Genomic DNA, 21785 nt, shown 5'->3' with positions numbered 1-21785 from the left:
TGTGTGTGTGTGTGTGTGTGTGTGTGTGTGTGTGTGTGTGTCCCATGACGCAACCATATCCTCCTGATGATTAAAGTTCAGTCTTCATTAGGCTCGGGCTGCCTATGCTCTGCAGAATGAGGGGGTTGACGATTTCTTCTCCATAGGCGCTCTATATTGACCTGCCACATACATTTGCACAGTTCATTAAGGCATAATGAACAGCAGAATTTCCTCTACCCCTGATGTCAGGTGTCTAATAAACAGAATTCTTCTTGGCATTTGGCATTCTATGAAAAAAAATAATTTAAAAAAAGTTGGTAATAATGGGGACCTTGTCAGGACATTGCCCTGTGATGAAACCCTCAGATTTTTTTCCCCCAATTATTCAGACTTCCCACTGAACACAGTTCCCTTCATGAACATTGTCTTGTTGCTCTAGAGTGCACATAGACTTGTAACTTTAAGCACCTTATCAGTTTTTAAAAGGTTATGTTGAAATATAACTTTAGCCGTTCTATTGTAAATTCAAAGATGATGCATGAAGTCACTTGTGTTTTTCTTTCATTTTTGTAAAACATCTGTCCTAATCTGCGGGTGTTTGTTTGTTTGTTTGTTGGTGCAAAATGAACATTTGCTTTTTTTTTTTTTTTTTCAAGCTTTTGGATAACTTTAGAAAGGGTTCAGCATCAATTCTGTAATTCTGCTACAGTTTTATTGCAGTGACTAAATTATAAATTCTCATCTCTTCTACTTTACTCATTGTTTCAGTTCCATCATTGATTTAAGTCATTCAAAAAAAGCTTGACACTCAGTGGTCTCTAGTGTGTACCGCTCTTCTTTTTCTTTACTCGGTATAAATAGTGTGGATAGTGTGAATTACTATGTGCTCTAGAATTCACTGTCTTCTTTTCAAGATCAGACAAATACTGTAGCAACAAATGCACATCCTTTAAATTAAAAAAAAAGTGCAGAAAATTCTATTGTGACTATTAAATACCCCAATGAGTGACAGGAAACAAAGAAGAGTACAAACACTTTTTTGGTGTTTGGATTCTTTTGAGTTGAAATAAAACCATCATCTATCATCCAGCACTTGTACTGGGTTGATTCAGGCATCCTATTATTAACTAGAGTTTTATTCAACAGTTTAAATCTTTAATGTCTTTTCTTTTGCAACAATCTGCTAAGTAGTGTCTGTAGTGTAAAGTATCACACTAATGTAGAATGAATGTTACAAATATTAGTTTTTCATTCACATTGACATGTCAAATACCTTTTCAGGACCAGTGTCATTTTAACAGATTGGAATGAGCTCAGCGCTTGAGTACTAAAGTATTTGTGTGTTATTTTTGGTGCTCTTGAGGCAGCATTTGAGTTTCAGGGGTTCTGGTCGGGGTGTGAGGTGTGCTGCCCTGACTCTTTCTATCTTTGCATTGCACAGGTTGTGAGAGCTGGGGCAGCTACCTCACCTCCCATAAGAACTCGGGACAGATGACCGTTGGCTTAGAGAGAGAGAGAGAGAGACAAATTGAAGCATTTGAAGAATGGCAGTCAAGTCAGACTGAAGAACGAGACCATCACGCCGCCCCACAGCCACCTCTGATCCAAACTGGACCAACGAAATTGAGCAGATCTGTGTGAATCTAAAACATGGAGCCCTACATGATGAATTGTTGTCAGACACAGTTATATTTCATTTTATTACTATATTTTTATTAGTGTTGGACTCTCAACTGCTTGCACATATGACCATTAACTTATCTTATTATTTGGACACAGCTGCATGCAGCAAGACATGTTAGGATTTAAACACTTTTGATGACTGACTAAAATACATGAGCAAAAAAAAAAAAACAAGTAGAAAATGACAGCGTTTACTATTAAGCCACCTGAAATTAAGATCTGTAATACATTTGAGTTATCTTTAATGGTTTTCATGAAATATTGTCATTCCTTCTTTAATGTGTGCTGTATTTCCTTTTGAAAATTGTTTTAGATTAACATTAGACAGTAACAGTGAAACATGAACACCTGTATTGCTCTGTTCATTAAAAAAAAGAAAGCAATTTAATGCAAAGTTCAGTTGCCCACTTTGTGGCTTCCTTAAGATTGATTTCAAGTATAATCAGTCGAGTAGGATAAAGCTTTCTCAATGAATAAAGCAGCTAAGTTTGTTTGGTTTAGCGTTTAACTTCTTAAAGGAAGTCCTGTAGTAAGCTGAATGTGCTGCTGTGGAGCACTTTAGACTATATCTCAACGTAACCCTCTCTATGCGTCTAGGCGTACTTCTGAAACCAGCGTTTCGACATGCTTTGCTTTGCTTCTACTCTGGTGTGCCACACATTTGACCTGCCTGTGTGACCTATCGGTTCTGGTCAATGGTGTCTATTATTAAATATGGTTAACTGGAAATATTCTTGAACGTGGGCTTTCCTAAAGTTGATTGTTGTGTTGTGTGCTGATGAATACTGAGGAGAACAAATATTAAGAAACAGGATTATTATGTACAGAAAATGCAAAATCTCTAATACACAAAGTTTCTGTTGTATCACGTAAAGGAGTAAAGTAATAAACTGTGGTAAGCAGCTGTAGTCGGAAGGAGCTAGTGTAGTTAGCAGTTAGCAGTAATAGCACTTAAATATTAGTCCTAATGTCTTTAGTGTCTTTAATGTCTTTACACATTTAGAAGTCTTCCTTTGTCTCATATCTTGAAGTGACAGTTAAACTGACGTCCTCAGAAAGAAGCGCAGCTTTGCTTGCATGTCTCTGGTGGCCCGAAGTGCTGTCAAAACAATATCTTATTGCTGCTCTCCCAGGGCTTCTGACAAGTGTCAGATTCTGCCCTCAAATGTCACTCCATTGCCTATTTGGGGCCATATATGCATGCTTTTGAGAACAGTTACTGCAGTTGCAGGCATTTTACTGCTGTTTGCTTTTTCCAGAGTTTGTCCAGAAACAGCACCACATGGAGTTTTCTCTTGGGATAAGATTGCAGAATGACCTACTGACTCCTGACCAGTCCTTATCCCATTACTCCTAGTCTCCTAGTCAGTCTCAAAGACTGCATATCAGTTCTACAGTGCATGGCTATATCAGATCTGTACCATAACTTCAAACTGAAAATTAGTGATGTTGTCTTGTCGCTTTTGAAAAACAGGTAGTCATTTAGTGTGATGCAGTGTACAGTATTTATTAAAAAGGCCAAACATGTCTTCACTTTGTGCCAACATACTTAATTGTAGTAACCTTAAGCTTGTGTTGCCGAGTTCGAACTCTGATTTGTGACGTGTTCGAGAAGTTTCTTTGTCTGGCAAATATTTGTTTACAGATTTGCTTTTAAGGGATTCTTTCTGATTAATTGTGTTTTGTGTTACTGTCATTCTGTATGAAGTAAGAATGTGAATGTTGCATATGTATTTGTACATGTATATGAAGTGTTTCCTATGGTCTATAGCTCTTGAAAAATAAGCAGAGCTTTAATAAACTCTTGACTTTTTCACCTTATTGTTGCCATGATAAATGACTGTCAGACAGTTAATTAATTGTTGTAAAGCTGCGGCATGGCGGTCCGCTTGTGCATGTAGTGCCCTCTGTCATCTGTGATTTATCGCCTGCGAAGGGGCCTTGTTGGTGGAGGTGGGGGCAGAGGAAATATTGCTTCTTGGCCTACGTAAAGTTTCAACAGATGTGGTTGATTGTGTTATTGCAGTGACAAAATTTTTACGAAACAAAACAAAGACGGTAAAAAAGCAAAAGTAACTACAAACCTTCTATTTGTGGGATGTTAATGTTTTCTTTTTCGGTTTTCATACTACAGAAAATCGTCCACGTTCACAATTAGGTCCGTGGTTGGACAAGCCGAACAATGGAAAAAAAAAGATTAAGAACAAAAGACACTGAAGTCAGCCCTGAAGTCAATAAACTTGTTGCTAACTGTACATTAACTGTAACATAGCATACATGTTGTTATAAAGCCAGCTGATGTCTTTCCGTAATAGGATGCAGATATGTCATAGGCCTAACGTTGGCATACAAGTGATTATTATCATTACGGAGCAGTAAGTCAAATACAGGCCACTAGAGAGAATACAGAAATGTGTGAGAACCTTGGGCAAAAAGATGGACACAGCCACTATGACAACATTCTTTGATTTGTAAAGTCACTATATTGTAGGCTTTGAAATGTATTTTTTTAAAATTGATTTATTTATGAGACAAAATGACCATATTTGGGCAAGCGAGTGGAATGCTATCAGCTAACACTGCCTTGTTTGGACACACATAGTTGTTAGTCGGCCAGTGCTGCGGTGAAGTGGTTAGTGCTACGACCTCGGAGCAAAAAAAGTTCTTGGTTCGAACCCCGCTTGGAACCGTTTTTGTGTAGTACAGGTATTGCAGCTTTCACAAAGAATATGAATTTTTTGCTAAATGAAGTTTGTATTCTGAAGTGCTTTGAGTGGTCAGTAAGACTAGAAAAGTGCTATATAAATCGCATTACATTTCATAATCAGTGCAAAACCTGGACCACATGTTTCTCGGATACTGTGTTAATATCATTAGTTTCACATCGAGCCATATTGTTTATCAGACACTACTAGAACAAACTGGCTGAATCAAAGCATTTCATTCATAGGACCTATGTTCCTTCCTCCCTCCCTCCATGCACGTCTCTGTGTTTGAGAGAATGTATGTATAAAAAAACAAACTTCAAACTCGGGTCATCTACCTACACAGTATGTTACCTGTTCTTAGACTGTGCTCTTCTGGACAGATGTCTCGGAATCACTCGCCCAGCTTGGCTCACTGCCCTGCATGCTCCGATTACCACAGGGACCACTGTTACCTTTACCTTCCACATCTTCTGGAGCTCCTCTCGTAGCGCTTGGTATTTCTTGAGATTCTTGTTTTTCTTCTTTATGTTTCTATCACTTGGTATGGCTACATCTATCACTACGGGCTTATGCTTGTCTGCCACTACTGTGTCCAGTTCGTTAGCCATCACCAGTTTGTTCTTGTGTATCTGGAAGTCCCACAGGATCTTAGCTTGGTCATTCTCAACCACCATTTTGACTTCCTAATTTTAGGGCCATACTCGACACAGATGTTCCTGTATACTATGCCAGCTGCTTGGTTATGGGGGTCTATATATGTATGTCCTGCCTGCTAGCATCTTGTATCCAGCTGTTGTGTGCTGGACTGTCTCAAGGGGCATCTTTGCAGCATAAACAACCAGGGTCTTGCCTGGTGTGGGGATTACCACACCAGGCAAGACCCTGGTTGTTTCTTAGCTGTCATGATTAGTTTCTCTGTGCTGTCCTACCAATAGCTTTATCCAGCCATTGGTAGGATTTCTCAGTATCAGCCACTTGTTCTTTCTCCTCTTCTTTCTCAGGTTTCTCCTGCCTGAGGTATCCACTAACCATGTGGTGAGTTGTGGCCATCTTTTTAATATACTCATACTTTGTTGTCCTCAGTCTTCTTTCTTTGGCTTAGCATACAGTCTGAGGATGCAAGTCCAAAGACATGCAGTTAGTAAGGGAATTGCTTGTAGGTGGGAATGTGAGTGAAAATGATTGTCTGTTTCCATGTGTTAGCCCTGCGACAGACTGGCGATACATGTATATATGCATATGTATGTATGTGTGTGTGTGTGTGTGTATCCCCATACCATTGTTAATAAGAAAGAGATTAGCTATAGAGACCAACACTATAGCAGGCTCCAGTGTTCAGCATTCAGTTTGAAGGAGTTATTCTGCACAGTATCTTCGACTAGGTCGTGTATCTCTCTTGGACTGAAGGAAAAAAAATTTAAAAAGATGCATCTAGGGATCTTATGTGTCACTTTTAAATGTAAGGCAAGCTGGGTTAGGATTTTTTTTACCAGTTGAAACTATCTCTTGAGATTTAGCTCAATTTGTAATGCTGCCATCCTGAATATAAATAAAGACTCAAATTTAGTAGCAGACATTAACAAGATGCACTGTTTCTGCAGGAGGCCGGGGAGCCTTTGGAGTTCAAACGATATTTGGAAAAGATGTAAGAGGGAAATTTTGGGTTTGAACAGGGTGGCAGCATTAATTTAGGCATCTCCTTCAGGTGAAACCAACTCACCATGGTGAGCTTTAGATGTCTCCATCCATCATCAAGTAAAGAGTGTTTTATGGCAGAACAGCAGCCAGCAAATAAGACATGATCTTGGCCACAGCTGACTCATGGTTAGGGGATGAGCACGAGGGGTAGAGGAATACAGAGAAAGAAAAGCTAGCACAGAGATTCAAGAAAGGAGTAACCTTTGCGATCATGGGTGCATTCCCATTACTGCTCTGACATTAGATTCAGGAAGATGATTTAATGGTGGCAGTTTGTTTTTGCTGACTTCACCCTTTTCCCCCACATTTAAAACAGAAAACACCAGAGGACTGGGGCTGTGTGGGAGGTGTGGCCAAGGAGCTAAAATCTATTAGTCTCTTCCCCATCTGTTAGTCCTGTGACTTTGCCACTGTGTGGGTCTGTTGAATGCTCCCCAGAGTTGTCGTGGTTTCCTTCTAGTCCATAACTGGTTTGTTCTTGATATCCAGTTAACTTCAGTGTTTGCCTTTTGCCCATTTAATCATTACATCTTGAACCCCAAGGCCATATCAAAACGTTATATCTTAACTGATTCCTTCACCTCAGATTGGTTTGATGGATTTACAGTGTGCTACAAGGTCTTTGTATTTCTAGACGATTGTCTGTAGCAAATTTCAGACATGAGGACAACATATCTAATGTGAATTCAGTCCTGTTGTCGATTGATACACAGTTTAATGGGGCCCCCTGCTGCAAAATACGAAAATGTTCAGTCAAAAACAAAACACTAGGTGAGGGTTGTATAGATCACTCCTGTTCCTCTCTTCCTATCTCTTCTGTCCCAGCAGTGAATAAGCTGTGGTCAGATAAGCTAATAAAGGGACCTGATCTGACTTAACTTTTCTATAGGTGCAACTTCAGCAGTCCATTCATTATTTCCTATCTTGTAAAACAGTAGCTGTTTTGTAACGTTGCATAGACCAAATAGTAGATCAAAAAGTAAAAGGCTTTCTAAGTTCAATAATCAACTGTTCTTTGGAAAGACAGTTGCACACTTTGTTATGGAGAGGAGTTAATGGCTGAGTGCTTTGTGTCATATTGATTCCTGTCACATGGACTTTTCCAAGGTAATTGTGTTGCCCGGTTCTGACAAATTCACTTACTTGTTTCAGCCATTTGAGCTCGGGCTCAGACACAAACACACTGTTGCAAAGATTTGAAGTTTTTGAGGTTACAAAACCACTTTCAATACATGATTTCATGGTATTCAGCAGTTGCATAGAAACAAGTATCAATAACATGGCCGATTATATGTTTTATCGTCACATTTGCTGTTCTAAGTGATTGATTTCTATCATTTTAACTTTTCTCATTATTTTATTTAGTATTTGGGGGAGTTTAACCGTAGTGATGCTGAATTCAAGACAAAACACTCCTGTGCTCACTTTATTAAACAGAATTCATAGTAGCGTGTTTGTGGCCATTTTCCTAGGTATTCGGCCACACAGAGTGAATGCAGTCCTCCAAAAAAAAAAAAATGAATGCGCTTAGCCTCACAGGGAGACCTGAAAGGCAGCAACAGCAGAGTTCAAGTTTTAATTTTCATTAACACACATATTCACTGTAAAAGGGTTGTGTATCTGAAACAGCCTAACTGCAGCTATAATGGTCCTGTTGGTCAAAAGTATCCCTTTCACCCGTAGTCTCATTTGACCATATGTTACGCTAAATTCAGTACCAAAAATGGATCAGGCTTAAGACTGGATTATACTTGAAATAAATATACTTCATAATATAAATATTTGCTGTGTGTTGGTGAAGGTTTGAAGAGAAAAGGGACAAGATTACTTTGGTCAGTACTTTGAATCAAATAAAAAAAAAAAGTGCTTTGTGTACACTTTACTTAAATTACCCCATTATGATACACACAAAACATTTATGAGCACACATCATATTTAAAAGAACAAAAAACAAAAAACACAATGTATAAGCTATATAGTAAAACATGTTGTCCTTTTTAGAGTGAGTGTTAATGGAAAGATAATAGTTTGATATCCAAACACAAACCTTATGAAGTGGGCTTTTTATTACATTGCCAGTTATGATCAGTTAGCTGAATCAACCTGCTGTCGGCCAATCTAAGATTTTTGTCATAGCTTTTGCTTGGTCTGTTGTGAACAGTATGTTATTGTGGCTAATGTTAGTAAAGTGTGGAGCAGGGAACTAACTGTGTAGAAAATACATGTATAACATTTTAATGTTTACTTTTAGATCATGATTATCAAATTTTGGCCACTGACCAGAACGGTTCAGGCATATATATAAAACACATCACATATTGCTTTTAAGCTTTAAACCTCAGCGTTTTGGCTGAAATGTAGTGGGGTTTTTTTGTTTGTTTTTTTAACCAGAATTGACTATGTTTGGATGAGAGTTTGTCAATGAACCTAGCTAGGTTGCTTAGCAAGAATTTTCTGTAAAATATTTTGCTAATTATAACTAAGTAATAAACTTATAAAATTGAACCACAGGTTTGTTGGATGGGATGAACTCATCATTAAACTTGATGTAATGTTTTGTCGTCTATTTCCTGATCAGCATGATTCAATTTAGTTCTAATGACAAATCGGTGAATATTTCTGCAGGCGATATGATTTGATATGATACGGGAGCAGTGACACTTCTCTTTAAGAGATCTCGTCAGGACTGTGAGAGTGATTTTGAAGATGTGGACGAGATCAAATGTAACCAACTTGGATTTTGTGGGCCATCAGCCCCGCCTGGTGAGAACCTGTCTCTGGGGACTGATATGAGAACTTCAGAAAAAGATTAAACACCAGATCAAAGTGGACATGAATCGCCAACTGAGAGCAAGACATGTAGCAGACAAAAGCAATCAGTCATGTCCCGTCCATCACCTCACCTCCAATAAGATTACATCAATCAATAATCTCTTATATGACTGATTGGATTTTGTCTGCTTAGTACAAGTACAAGGGAGGAGGGGGGGAACTACTCAATTTTCCCAATGATTAAAGCTGGGCCAAATTGCTTTGATAACATCAAAGACCTTGCTGTAGCTCTGTGTGTAAGGGTAATGTTGGCAGGAGATAAAGGCTGATGCTTACAGGTGACTGGGAAGCAACTGAAAACGACATTCACTATGTGGATCAAACAACAGGGCCACAAACTGACCATTGTACAGCTGAAACCACAGAATGCAGGGGAAGTGTCTATGATCGTGCACTCAGGTTTCTGGGCAAATGTTTTAATGACTGACCAATTAAATGTAGTTTTGGGTTGAAGGGCAAACAACAACTAACCATTAAGCCACATCCATCAGCGTGAATATATTTTAAACAAGATTGTATGTCTGCAGGTGCACATCTTGCAACAAACTGATGTGTTCTCATAAATTTAGGATTAATCCAATTAAAATTGCATGGGAGGGGGCACCGGTTTGTGTAAGCCAATGTTGCCCTGCCATCTTCAGTACAGTGGTTCTTCCTAATTACATTTTGCATGTGTGGGTGGTCTCTAGCCACATGCATACATAGTGAAACTGTCTTTGAAGTAGTTCTAACACCATCTAATAGCAACAAAAATAGCAGCGCTCATGCCGAATGAGTTCAGGATATCCTCAACAACCTGCTTCAGTATTGTTGTTATTGGATAGAAGTGAGCTTCACTGACTCATTCACTTGTATTGGACTCCCTTCACAAAGTTTTACAGCTTCCTCCAAAGTGAATATGGGGACACATTTTGACAGCGGAGGTAAATAGCGGATTGACAGCCCATACTCACTGCAGATAAACAGCGACCAGAGATGTTTGTCCCACAGCAGCCACTGCAGCAATTGGGAGGGGAAAGAAAACAGAATTCAGTTGACTGCAATCGACTGATATCTCGTGGTGAGATTTTACATAGTGTACCTTTATGAATTTAGCCTTCTCCATACCAGCACCTTGAATAAATATCACAGACACTTTTTTTAAAATAATATTTGAATATTTGATATCAGTACATGAGCTAATACATTTCTGTAAGTAGACATTCCCAGTGAACTGCTAATACTGACTAATACACAGGTACTTAATAATTCAACACAAAGTAGTTAGTAGTTCCATTCATTGCTGTGAATGACACTCATTAAGTAAGTAAAAAGTAAAATTTTATTTATATAGCACATTTCTAGATAAGAGATCACAAAGTGCTTTACAAGGTATAGACACAGATTAAAAAGACGAAGTACAGTCAAAAATTAACAAAATGCAATTTTAAAAAGATGTGTTTTTAGGTGTTTTTTAAAAGTAATCAGTGAATCAGCAGATCTTAAGTTCTGAGGAAGAGAATTCCACAGTCTGGCGGCCACAGTAGCAAAAGCTCGATCACCCCTAGTTTTCAGTCTCGTATACTTAATAACAAGTAGGCCCTGACCACAAGACCTCAGAGACCTACTAGGGGCATAGGGCTGTAAGAGTTCAATGATGTATGATGGTGCTTGTTCTTGAAGAGCCTTAAATGTGAGAACCAGAATCTTAAAGTGGACTCTGAATTCGACAGGGAGCCAGTGTAACTGTATAAGCAGCGGTGTTATATGTGAGTATTTCGATGTTTTCGTCAGAAGCCTTGCTGCAGCATTTTGGACAGTCTGCAGACGCCCAGGGAACTCTTGTTTAGACATGTAAACAGTGAATTGCAATAGTCCAGTCGTGATGAAATAAAAGCATGAATAACAATCTCCAGTTCAGTATGAGCTATTATGGGGCTCAATTTAGAAATATTTCTTAAATGATAAAAGCAAGACCGAACCAGAGATTTGACGTGAGTATCCAATGTAAGAGCAGGATCGAAGGTTATCCCTAGGTTCCTGATAGATGGTTTCACAAACGTTGAAAGGGGACCAAGAGCATTCATTATGCTGGGTACATGTCTGTCTGGAGCACATAACAGGACTTCAGTTTTATTTTCATTTAGTTGGAGGAAATTGTCGGCCATCCAACCTTTGATGGTTTCCAAACACACATTTAAAATTCGCAGTTTAGAAGCATCTTCAGGTTTAAAAGATATATATAGTTGGATGTCGTCTGCGTAGCAGTGGTAACAAATATCCTCAAAAGGGCTCAAAATATGCTGGAGAGGAAGTAAATAAATTAAAAATAAATTAAAAGCATATTAAAGACCACAAATGGATTTAAGTAAAAGTATGTGAATATTCTACATGACCAAAGGACATTTCAGATGTCAAATGATGTGGCTATTATAAGTATACAACTTTTTTGTTTTGTTTTTTTGTTAATGGCTTGGTGCACATAACAGAATTAGCATGTATTTTGTTCCATGTTGACTTTGAATGGAGCCATTTAAGAATCCACAATGTCATACAACTGCGTGTATGTTCAGTACTGTGAGGGAAGACCAAGCATTATATCCAGTTTGACTGTTTGTTTTTTTCACATGCAGTTTTTATCATGGTGACTCCTAAAATTGAAAATTAAATTATGCCTGTAGGTGTTTCCAAGATTAATGCTGAGTGGCAAAACTTTGATATTTGAAATGAAAATGTTAATTAGGGAAACTTATCTTATACAGACATGCTTGTAAAAGTGACATAACCAAAATAATGTATTGATATTAGGCAAGTAGGAAATGCAGTTGGTTTGTGAAACTGTAACTTACATTCCCCTACCACACATTTCCAAGTAATCGTCACACTTGTTGAAGGTTGCTTTTAATAGGTAACTAATATGAAAGAGACACTTTGTTTCCAAGTAAGAAGCTGCAACATTAAGCACAATATTTACACTCTTGCCTTCAAACAAAGAAGGGTGTTAGAGGCGTGAAGCAGGATTAATTCTAGCATTATAATTTAGTCCCGGTATGCTAATATGTTAAACATTAGTCAGTATTACCTTATTATGAGGTTACTAACACAAGTCAGTATGTGAAAATTGTAATGCACAGATTCTTTGGCTGTAGCTCAGGATGTAGAGCAGGTCATCTACAAATCAAAAGGTTGGTGATGGCTCCTATCTGTATGCCAAATATCTTTGGGCAAGATACTAACCCCAAGCTGCTCTCTGATGCGTTCATTGGAGTATGAATGTGTGTGAATGATACATAGATGGCACTTGCTTAGAAAAAAAGCATAGGAAAATGTGCTTGTATGAATTGGTAAATGAGGCAAGTTGTATAAAGCACTTTGAGTGCTCATGAGGAGTAGAAAAGTGGTATATAAGACCAGTCCATTTACCATTCAGTCCATGTTAGGTCATCATATTTCCACCAATATAATACTGATTGGTTTTTCCTCATAGACATGTATTTGTTTCACATTATTACCCCCAGTTTCTGGCCTGTTTAGTATCTGTTTAAATAAATTTCAATCTAATATTACTGTAGCTATAACTTTCAATTCAATTCAATTTTATTTATATAGCACCAAATCCCAACAACAGTTAGGTTGTTAGGTTAAGTTAAAGACCCCACAATAATACAGACAAAACTGAGAAAACCCCAATAATCATATGGTCCCATAGTAAATGCTTTGGTGACAGTGGGAAGGAAAAACTCCTTTTGCAGGAAGGAACCTCCAGCAGAACCAGGCTCAGGGAGGGATGGCTATGTGTCGAGACCGGTTGAGAATTGGGGGAGGAAGACAGGATAAAGACACACTGTGGAAGAAAGCCAGATTAATAATAATAACTAATACATGCAGAGTGATGTGTTAACACAAGACCTTGTATGTGATGAAAAGGATTTGAAATTCAACTCTGACTCCGTGTTAAATACGAATAATGTAGAGAAACTGGTAAAGAAGAAATCTGCGCTCTCTTTCTAGTCCCTGTCAATATTCTTGCAGCAGCATTTTAGATCAGCTGAAGGCTTTTCATGTAGTTTTTAGTACATCCTGATAATAATGAATTGCAGTATTCCAGCCTAGAAGTAATGAATGAATGAAAATGAACGTTTTCAGCGTCAGTGAGACAGGACATTTCTAATTTTAGAGATGTTGCACAAATGGAATAAAACAGTTGTTCATATTTGTTTAATACGCACATTGTCCTGGTCAATAATGACTCCAAGATTCCTCACAGTGTTACTAGCGGCCACCTGGGAGGTAATGCTATCGAGAGAAACCATCTGATTAGATATAGTATTACTCAGATTTTTAGGGCTGAGTACAACAACTTCATTTTTATCTGAATTTTGAAACGGATATTTAGACATCTTTATGTTTTTAAGACATTCTCGCATTATAACTAATTGGTGTGTGTCATCTGACTCCATGAATAGATAAAGTTGGGTGTCATCTGCAGCGAAAATGTATGCTATGCGCTCTAATGCTGCTGCCTGTAGGAAGCATGTATCATGTAAACAGAATTGGTCCCGGCACAGAACCCTGTGGAACTCCTTAATTGACCTTAGTGTAGTGAAAGTAGTGTAGTAGCTGCAATGTCAACAGCATGCTCTAATAGCTGTACCAGAATATTATGGTCAACAGTATTGAACACTGGACAAGCACAGAGATGAGTCCACTGTCAGAGTCTGAAGAAGATCAATTGTAACTGTCTCTAAAGCTATTCCTATGCTCTGATGAGCTTTGAAAGCTGACTGAAACTGCAATAAACCATTCCTCTGCAGATGATCAGGCAGCTGTTTTACAGCTACTCTTTCAAGATTTTTTTTAGATAAAAGGAAGCTTGGAGATTGGCCTATAATTAGCTAAGACAGCTGGGTCAAGTGATGGCTTTTTAAGTAACGGTTTAACTACTGCCAGCTTGAGGGCCTGTGGTACAAAGCTGATTAATAGAGATAGGTTGATCATATTCATGAGCAGTCTTGTAGAAATGGTGTCTAAAAGACAAGTTGATAGTTTGGAAGTAGTGATTACTGAAGTTAACTCATAAAAATCAAGACCTTGTTACTCCACTATTACCACATTATTACCGAGCTGGAATAGAAAGTGATTTTGGTCTATACTGACATGATAGCATCAAAAAATTACTGCAGATTTATCAGTGACAAAGCCATGATGCAAATCTACTATTCCTGTAAATCCTTGTGTTATTGTTGCCTTCCTATCAGCTCACTGCAATCTAGCCCTTCTCCTTTGATCACTGGCATCTGTTTGAACTCCATAAGGCTGCCTTGTTCTGTGCTCTTGGTTGTTTATTGAAATTCCAAATGGCCAAGGGGAAGAAGCAGTTTGTGAGTCTGGAGGTGTGAGACCTGATTGAGGCGCTGACCAGAAAGCAGCAGGTCAAATGAGTGGTGAGCAGGGTGCATGGGGGTCACTGGTGATGGCCTGCAGTGGTGGCAGAGGGCAGGTAATGATGTTGTGGGCAGTGCTAGTTACCCTCTGCACAGGACTGAGGAGCTGAAGGACAGCAGCAGGAGCTTCTGGTACTGGTTAATCTTTCTCAGGACATGCAGGAAGTGCAGGTTATTTTCTGAGCACCAGTGGGACAAGTTCTCTACCTCCGTCCTGTACACTGTCTCACCTCCATTAGAGATGAGCCCAGCTACGGTGGTATCATCAGCATACCACCGCATACCAACCCAGGTGGGCCTCCTACGCAAGGCCACCTGGGTTGGCTGGAAGACTGTTTACTTAGCCTAGCAGGGCGAAGGACACTGTCTAAGCTGAACTCTGGACACGCACATACACTGATACACACCCATCCCCCCTCCCTTTCCAAACGCCTTCGATGCTTGTCCCCTCCTGGGGAAGATGGCGGTCGACTGGACCAGCGCAGACATGGACTGGATGCGCTGTCTACACCGGCTCTCTCTTACCCTTTACCCGCCCCTGTTGCTTGTCTTGTGTTTCTATGGTGTATTGATAGTCATGTGCTTTTTGTGCTGAGGTGTTTTTTCTGTTATCAAACTGTTCTCCCAGTAGGAGCTAAGTCTGAGTGGAGTTTTTTTTCCCTCCTCTTCTCACCTTATGTTATGTATTTTCGTTGTTTTTTTCCTATCAGCCTACCTCTCTGACATGTCTTCCCAATGTGTTGTTCGTGTAAGTCTGGTCAGAAGGTTCCTTTGTAAGTGAGCATGCGCCATTAGCGTGCTGCCTGCTGTAACCCTAATTTCCTTCGGGATTAATAAAGTATTCTGATTCTGATTCTGATTGACAATCACGCTGGCTGGGTTGGTGTGCAGTCATAGGTTTACGGAACATACAGTAGGGGGCTGAGAATGCAGTACTGCTGGGATCCGGTGCGAAGTGACAGTGGAGGCAGCCAACTTGGATGAATTGAGGCCGGTTGATGAGGAAATCTTTGATCCAGGAGCAGGTGGCAAGGGGAATATGAATGTGGTCCAGTTTGGCGTTGAGAATGTCTGGGTTTATGGTGCTGAATGCTGAGCTGCAGTCCACAAAAAACATCCTCACATAGCTCTTCTTGTTCTCCAGGTGTCTCAGTGCTCTATGAAGGGTGACGGCATCCTCCGCAGACCAATTTGCTCTGTAAGCAAACTGTTGGAGGTCGTGGGAGGGGGGGTAGACAGTCTCTGATGTGCTGAGACACTATCTGCTCGATAGCTGCAGCTACTGCTGTAGGTTCCTATGTTTTTGACTGTTAGATCTGTTAGTTTGTGTTAAACTGACATTTTTATAGTTAATTACATTACACTACATGAAAAGTGTCATTTGGATGTGCTTCCTCTGCATAGGATTCCTCATATTGAAATAATTAATGTCGGTCCAAATGTTGTGCTCTTAGAGATGTAGACTGTGCTTGTGTTGCTCAACATTTAGTGTAAACTTCTGAAATTACCCGAATATAGAACTTTCTTTTGCTGAAAAGTGTAATGAAGCTTATTTTGCTATCCATAGAGAAATGGAAATTAAAAACTGCTGCACTGTCACACATACAGAAAGGGGGAAAAAAGTATATCAGTAAGCGGTGCTTTAATTCAGAGATCTTCCACATAATGCACAACAAATATTACAAAAAGTGCACTCAAGTAGAGTAATTAGCGAAGCATCTGTGCAGTCGTCGCAGGCTTGCTAAAGAGCCCTCCTGTGAATTTGAAAGGCCTTCAAGGGTCTCCAGCAGCGAAACGGAAGAATTTTCCCGTTCCTTTTTTTCCTTAGTTGGAGATTCATGTGAAATCAATTGGCAGTTTGTGTGCAACAATAGGAATGTGCTCATTAGTGGAGCCCACACACTTTGGTCATTTGTCTTCTGTTCACTAGGGGGCTGGAGGGTACTTTAAATTCTCATTGTTTCCCTAGCAGATAGGCCAGCTCAGCTCATCGCACAGACTGTGTGTGTGTGTGCGTGTGTGTGTGTGAGTGAATGTGAGAGACAGAGAGATCCACCTGCTTTGGCATATTTGTGCTAATGTGCAGCAGTTGTTATCTTATGTCTCTACAAATCAAAAGATTCCAATTATGTGTGACAATGAAATTTCTGCTATGGTTTTAGTCAATCTAAATGGGTTAATGTTTAAATACCACAGTGTGTATTGCACCTGTTTCGTGGGTTTTCTAGTCTTGTGCAAGAGGGCAACATTCCATAAATTTAAATGCTTATTAAAGTTTGGTAAGTCTCTCCGTAATCCAACACAGATGCTATTACAACTCAATCATCTCAATCATCCAGGAAGGGAAATCCCAAAAGGTTTATTCTGTTCATCTGGGGGTAGAGTTTTCAATGTCCCACTGAAAACGCTACGTGCAGATGAATATCGTCCAAAACCCAAGACTCCTTCTGATGCCTCTTACATGTCAAACTTGGTACTGGTACACAGTAACACCAGAACTCTCTATGAGGTAGGCATATCATTGTCAAAGTCTATAAGAGATGCCTATTAATGTAAATACAGAGGGTTTACAAGGTGCACACCACTGGTTACACTCAAAAACAGGAAATCTAGATTTGATTTTGCCAGAAACCCTGAAAGAGCCTGCACAGTTGTGGAAAAAACTGATCTCTAAGACATTATCGTTTAGTAAATCTGATTGCTCTAGGGTTGCACCTAAAACTGTCAACATTTTCCTAAGATTTTTAGGATCGAGTAGAATAATCTCAGTTTTGTCTGAATTTCGAAAATATTGACAGGTTTCCCAGCCCTGTAGGTAAATCAGGTAGCAAAATGAAATGTCAGCTCCACTACCAGCAACAGGCTGAGATATCTATCATCTTGTATTCCTCTGATAAGTCATTAACCTTTTTTCCCCCCTTGTGGACACATGAGTGTGGTCCTCACCAACATCCCAGGCACCAACACCCCCAACAACCATATATACAAAAAGGTATTTAAACATTAGGCACTTTAGTTTTACTAAAACCACAGCAGAAATTTAATTGTCGCAGATAATTGGCATCTTTTGATTTGTAAGGTGATGAATAATAAGAGTTTCAGTCAGGTTTCAGAACTCATCTCTGTACAGAAACGGTGTTAGTGAAAGTTACTAATGACCTTTGTATAGCCTGTGACAGTGGACTCATCACTGTGCTTGTCCTGCTAGATACTATTTTGTTAGAGACTGCTAGATGTCACGGCTTGCGGGGACAGACCGTGTGTGAGTGAGTGAGGAGATCAAACTGAGTTTAAACGAATAATGAACCTTTATTATGGCTGATGTCATTGAGTCCAAACAAGGTACAAAACACAGTGGCGAAACAGAACTAGAACTAAACTGGGAAACTAATACTGAGATACAACTATGAAAACTCAGAAGACTATGCCGAAGAAAACTATGACTATAAATACAAAGACTAAGACTGTGACAGCTATGGCTATGAATCCATGGGGGGTGGTAACACAGACAACGCGACAGGGAACAAGTGGAAACACAGAAAAAATACACAAGGGATGATCATGGAAAGTGGAAACAGCTGAAACAAATGCACATAATGATGCGACGGGGGAAGTGTACACTAAGCACAGAACATGAAACAAAACCCTTCAAAATAAACCGGAAACATGACAGGATGCCTACATGGCACGAGCTTGACAAACCTGAACAACGCAGATATGAAACATGACAGCTTAAGACATGAACCAACAAGTTATGGAGCGGTTGTTGAGGGACCAGGAGAGGTTCTCTGCAAGGTGGACACCAAGGAATTTCGTGGTCTTGACAACTTCCACAGAGGATCCATTGATGTTCAGTGGACAGTGATCTCTCCGTGCTCTCCTGAAGTCGACAATCATGTCTTTTGTTTTGTCCACGTTCAGAGACAGGTTGTTGACTCTACACCAGTCTGTTAGCTGTTGCAACTCCTCTCTGTATGCTGACTCATCACCACAGTCCTCAGCTCTTGCTGATGAGACAAGCACGGTCGTTTCATCGGCAAACTTGATAATGTGGGTCAAACTGTGCATTTCTGCACAGTCGCGAGTCCAGGATCCAGTTGCAGAGAAAAACTGAATGGGGGAGGAGGTGCTGAGGGATGATTGTGTTGAATGCTGAACTGAAATCTATGATCTGATGAAATTTTATACACAGTCCGACATGCAGTGAAATGCTTATTGTTGTGCAATTCCCAACCAGATACAAGAATAAACTGAAATTAAAAATCAAGTATAAAATTATAGTTAAAAATCAAAATTAAAAAGGTATGCAAATCAGCAGTGTGCAAATTGACAGTGAATAGTCAAAAACAGTTATTGAGAATATTATTGAAGTAAATTGTTTTATTAAGTGCATGTACAGTGATGTGATATGAGAGAAACCAGATCAGGCGTACATTATTTTGCGATGGTGTATAGACATATTTAGAGAGTCCAGTCCTGCACCTGGTTCAGGGCCCATATAGCCTGGAGGAAGAAGCTCCTCCTCATTCTGTGTGTGTTGCCCTTAAGTGAGTGGAAGCGCTTCCCTGACCTCAACAGTGCGAAGACTACCTTGTTGTTATGGGAGAAGTCTTTCATGCACCACTTGGTGTAAATAGACTGCAGGTCAGGAAGCACTGAGCGAATGATGCGTTCGGCAGAGTGCACCAATCCTTGGAGAGATCATCTATCCTGCTTGGTGCTGTTCCCATACCAGGTGCAGATATTTCCCGTCAGGATGCTCTGAATGGTGCATGAGTAGAGTTCTTGAGCACCTTCAAAGGTAGGTGGAAGTCTCTGAGTCATCTGAGGAAGAAGAGATGCTGCCGGGCTTTCTTCACCAGAGTGTTAATGTGACAGGATCACGAAAGGTCCCGTGTGATGTGAACACCCAGGTATCTGAAATTGTCTGCTCTCTCCACTGGCACACCACATATAGTGCCTCGTAATTTCTCGCCTGCTTTGTGCTCCTTGGATTTGCTGATGTTTAAGAGAAGGTTATTCTCCAGGCTTTATTATCCAGGTGGATGAGAGCCCAGATGTAGGGTGGTGGCAATGGTATCATCTGTTGATTGGTGAACTGGAGTGGGTCCAGTGTGGGTGGCAGCAGGGTCTAAATGTGCCTCTAGAAGCACTTCATCATGATGGGTGTCTTGATTGTAGGGCTGTAGGGCGATATGGCCTAAAATCCATACTGCGGAATAATTTGAAGCATGTGCAGTAATGACATATATCGTGATATATTCTTTTCTTCTGTATACATATGTCAAAATGACTGAACAGTATAGCATGCCATTTTAAGAACACTTATTGTGCAAAACCTTTCTTAAATTTGTTTTAATCTTAATCTTTTACATATTAAAAATTACAAAACTTATCAAATATTTTTTAAGATGTAACAGATCTTTTTCCAAACAATGTAACACAAAACTCTTAAATAACAAATAAAAATGAAGATAAATGCACAAAGATTTTTGAATAAAAAAATATCGGTAAAACACAAAATTCTAAACTGTTTAAAATAAAGTGTAAAATGTGCCTTTAGAAAAGGCTTGGAAAAAATCAGTCTGCTGGTGTGTAGGGCCACCTTTTTTCTTTCCACTTGAATGACTGGGCATTTGTGGAAGGCGCAGTTTTTGGTTTTCCTCATATTCCAAAACGTGTTTCATTTTGAGGTTATAAAACCAATTACTTGTATTCCCTCTCTTCGCTATTACTGTCACCTGGCATAATTTGCAGATGATATTTTTCTGCTCAACTTCTGACAGCTTAAACCCAAACCAGGTCCATATCACCGACGTCGCACTGGTCTTCTTTATGAGCACTCCCTCCTCCTCCCCACCTGTAAGCTCCATGCTAGCTTGCAGCCGCTGCGATGCTTTCGACCAAAACAGGCACAGCTTGATGACCTCATAAACATGCACTATTGCGGTAGAGCGGTATAGTCAAAATCTCTATCTTTGGCCAGATTCATATCGTTTCTACTGTATACTGTTTATACCGCCCAAACCTAGTTGATTACCACATTGTACACAGCTGCCCTGCCAGCCTGCACAGCATTGCCCCTCGAGCCCGCTGCATCACCCCTCCCCTGCAGTGGAGCCAGAGACCACACCTCTGCCTCAAACATCTACAGGGTTTAGCTAGTAAGCTACCAATAATGGTGACTTAATGGTGATTAGCTATGTGAGGAAAGAGTCTACACAGCATTGCCCAGCCCCTCCGCTCCCCAGCTGTAGCCTATCCAAGCTGTCAAAGGGCAAAGGGATGGGTTTCATCCTGGACTGGTTGCCAGTCTGTCTGTGTTAGCCCTGTTACAATCTTTCAAGTTTACATTCATTGTCTCTGAACTGTAGGGAGAAGCTAGGATACAGGAGAGAACTCGCGTAAGCACAGGCAGAACACACAAATTCTACACAGAAAGGTCCAAGATGGCCACCAGATGTGAGTGCATAACCCCCTTGCTATGAGGCAACAGTGGTAACCATTGTACCGTTGTGCTGCCCAGTTAACTACTGGTTAAGGAAACTAAATTAATTAATGAGGTTTTGTAGTTTAAGTTGCTGTATCTCTATAATTTGAACAGAACCATGTTACCACTTTACAATCTGTATGCTAAATTAATTTCACTGTGATTCTAACCCAAGATTTCTATGCATGTGAACATTTAATTTTCTAAAAAAAGAAAAAAATGTGTTCATAAATCAACTATTAATTTGATTGTTTATTTCAGTTTTGGTTTGAAAAGCTGCAATTGAATATATGTCTTTTCTGTGAAACATACTCTAAAAGTTATTTGACCCCTTTTGCTTCACCAGAGGGCTTATATTCCAGCTCCTTAGGATTTTACAGGCACTACTGGCACTACCAAGGCCTGTATTTATCTGAACACTGATATGAACCACTGGGCAGACAATGATTGTGTAAGGTCAAGGGAATGGAGTGATTAGAGGATATTTGGAATACATTAACAAAGTTCACTCACTGACACCTGCCTTGTCATCATCCATCACTGTTGAACTGGCCTCATCATTAAAGGACTACTCAGGCTTTAAGTGCCTGGGACATAACGTGTGCCCCCCCTTTGTCTGCATCTCAGGTGTGACGAGTGTCGACTCTGCTATCACTTTGGGTGTCTGGACCCTCCACTGAAGAAATCACCCAAGCAGACAGGATATGGCTGGATCTGCCAGGAGTGTGACACATCCTCATCTAAAGTGAGTGTGCATACAGTCTATGTGTATAACTCAGAAAGAAACTTGAGGACTGTTGTTAGTTACTGTTCAGAGGTACTATAACTTCATTTTAACTACTACTTCTTTTTGACAGTAACATAAAAACTCATAAAATAAAACATTTATCTACAAGTAAGTGGCAGTTCTTCCACTAACGTGTGACTTCCATTATAATATTCTTAAATGACTTCCTTTAAATCACTGTC

The 21785-nt window shown here is 39.8% G+C and overlaps 1 protein-coding gene across 8 annotated transcripts in view; it reads left to right on the top strand.

The window, feature by feature from the left end:
- phf14 (PHD finger protein 14) overlaps nt 1-21785 on the top strand; it is a 144934-nt gene that overhangs the window by 77035 nt on the left and 46114 nt on the right. For 3 of the 8 annotated variants that reach the window (XM_042228923.1, XM_042228921.1, XM_042228922.1), the window contains exon 17: nt 21444-21561. In XM_042228923.1, the coding sequence (XP_042084857.1) occupies nt 21444-21561 (118 nt within the window). Of the gene's footprint in view, nt 1-1423; nt 3851-5374; nt 5409-21443; nt 21563-21785 lie in introns of those variants that run through there. The other 5 variants (XM_042228925.1, XM_042228928.1, XM_042228924.1 and 2 more) reach the window with 4 other exon arrangements.

Source organism: Haplochromis burtoni, unplaced genomic scaffold (genome assembly GCF_018398535.1).
Source record: "Haplochromis burtoni strain Fernald_Lab_line unplaced genomic scaffold, NCSU_Asbu1 Contig_366, whole genome shotgun sequence".
In the NCBI taxonomy this organism is placed as follows: Eukaryota; Metazoa; Chordata; class Actinopteri; order Cichliformes; family Cichlidae; genus Haplochromis; species Haplochromis burtoni.
The sequence above is the reverse complement of the archived record's forward strand: the minus strand, read 5'-3'. Positions and strand labels throughout refer to the sequence as shown.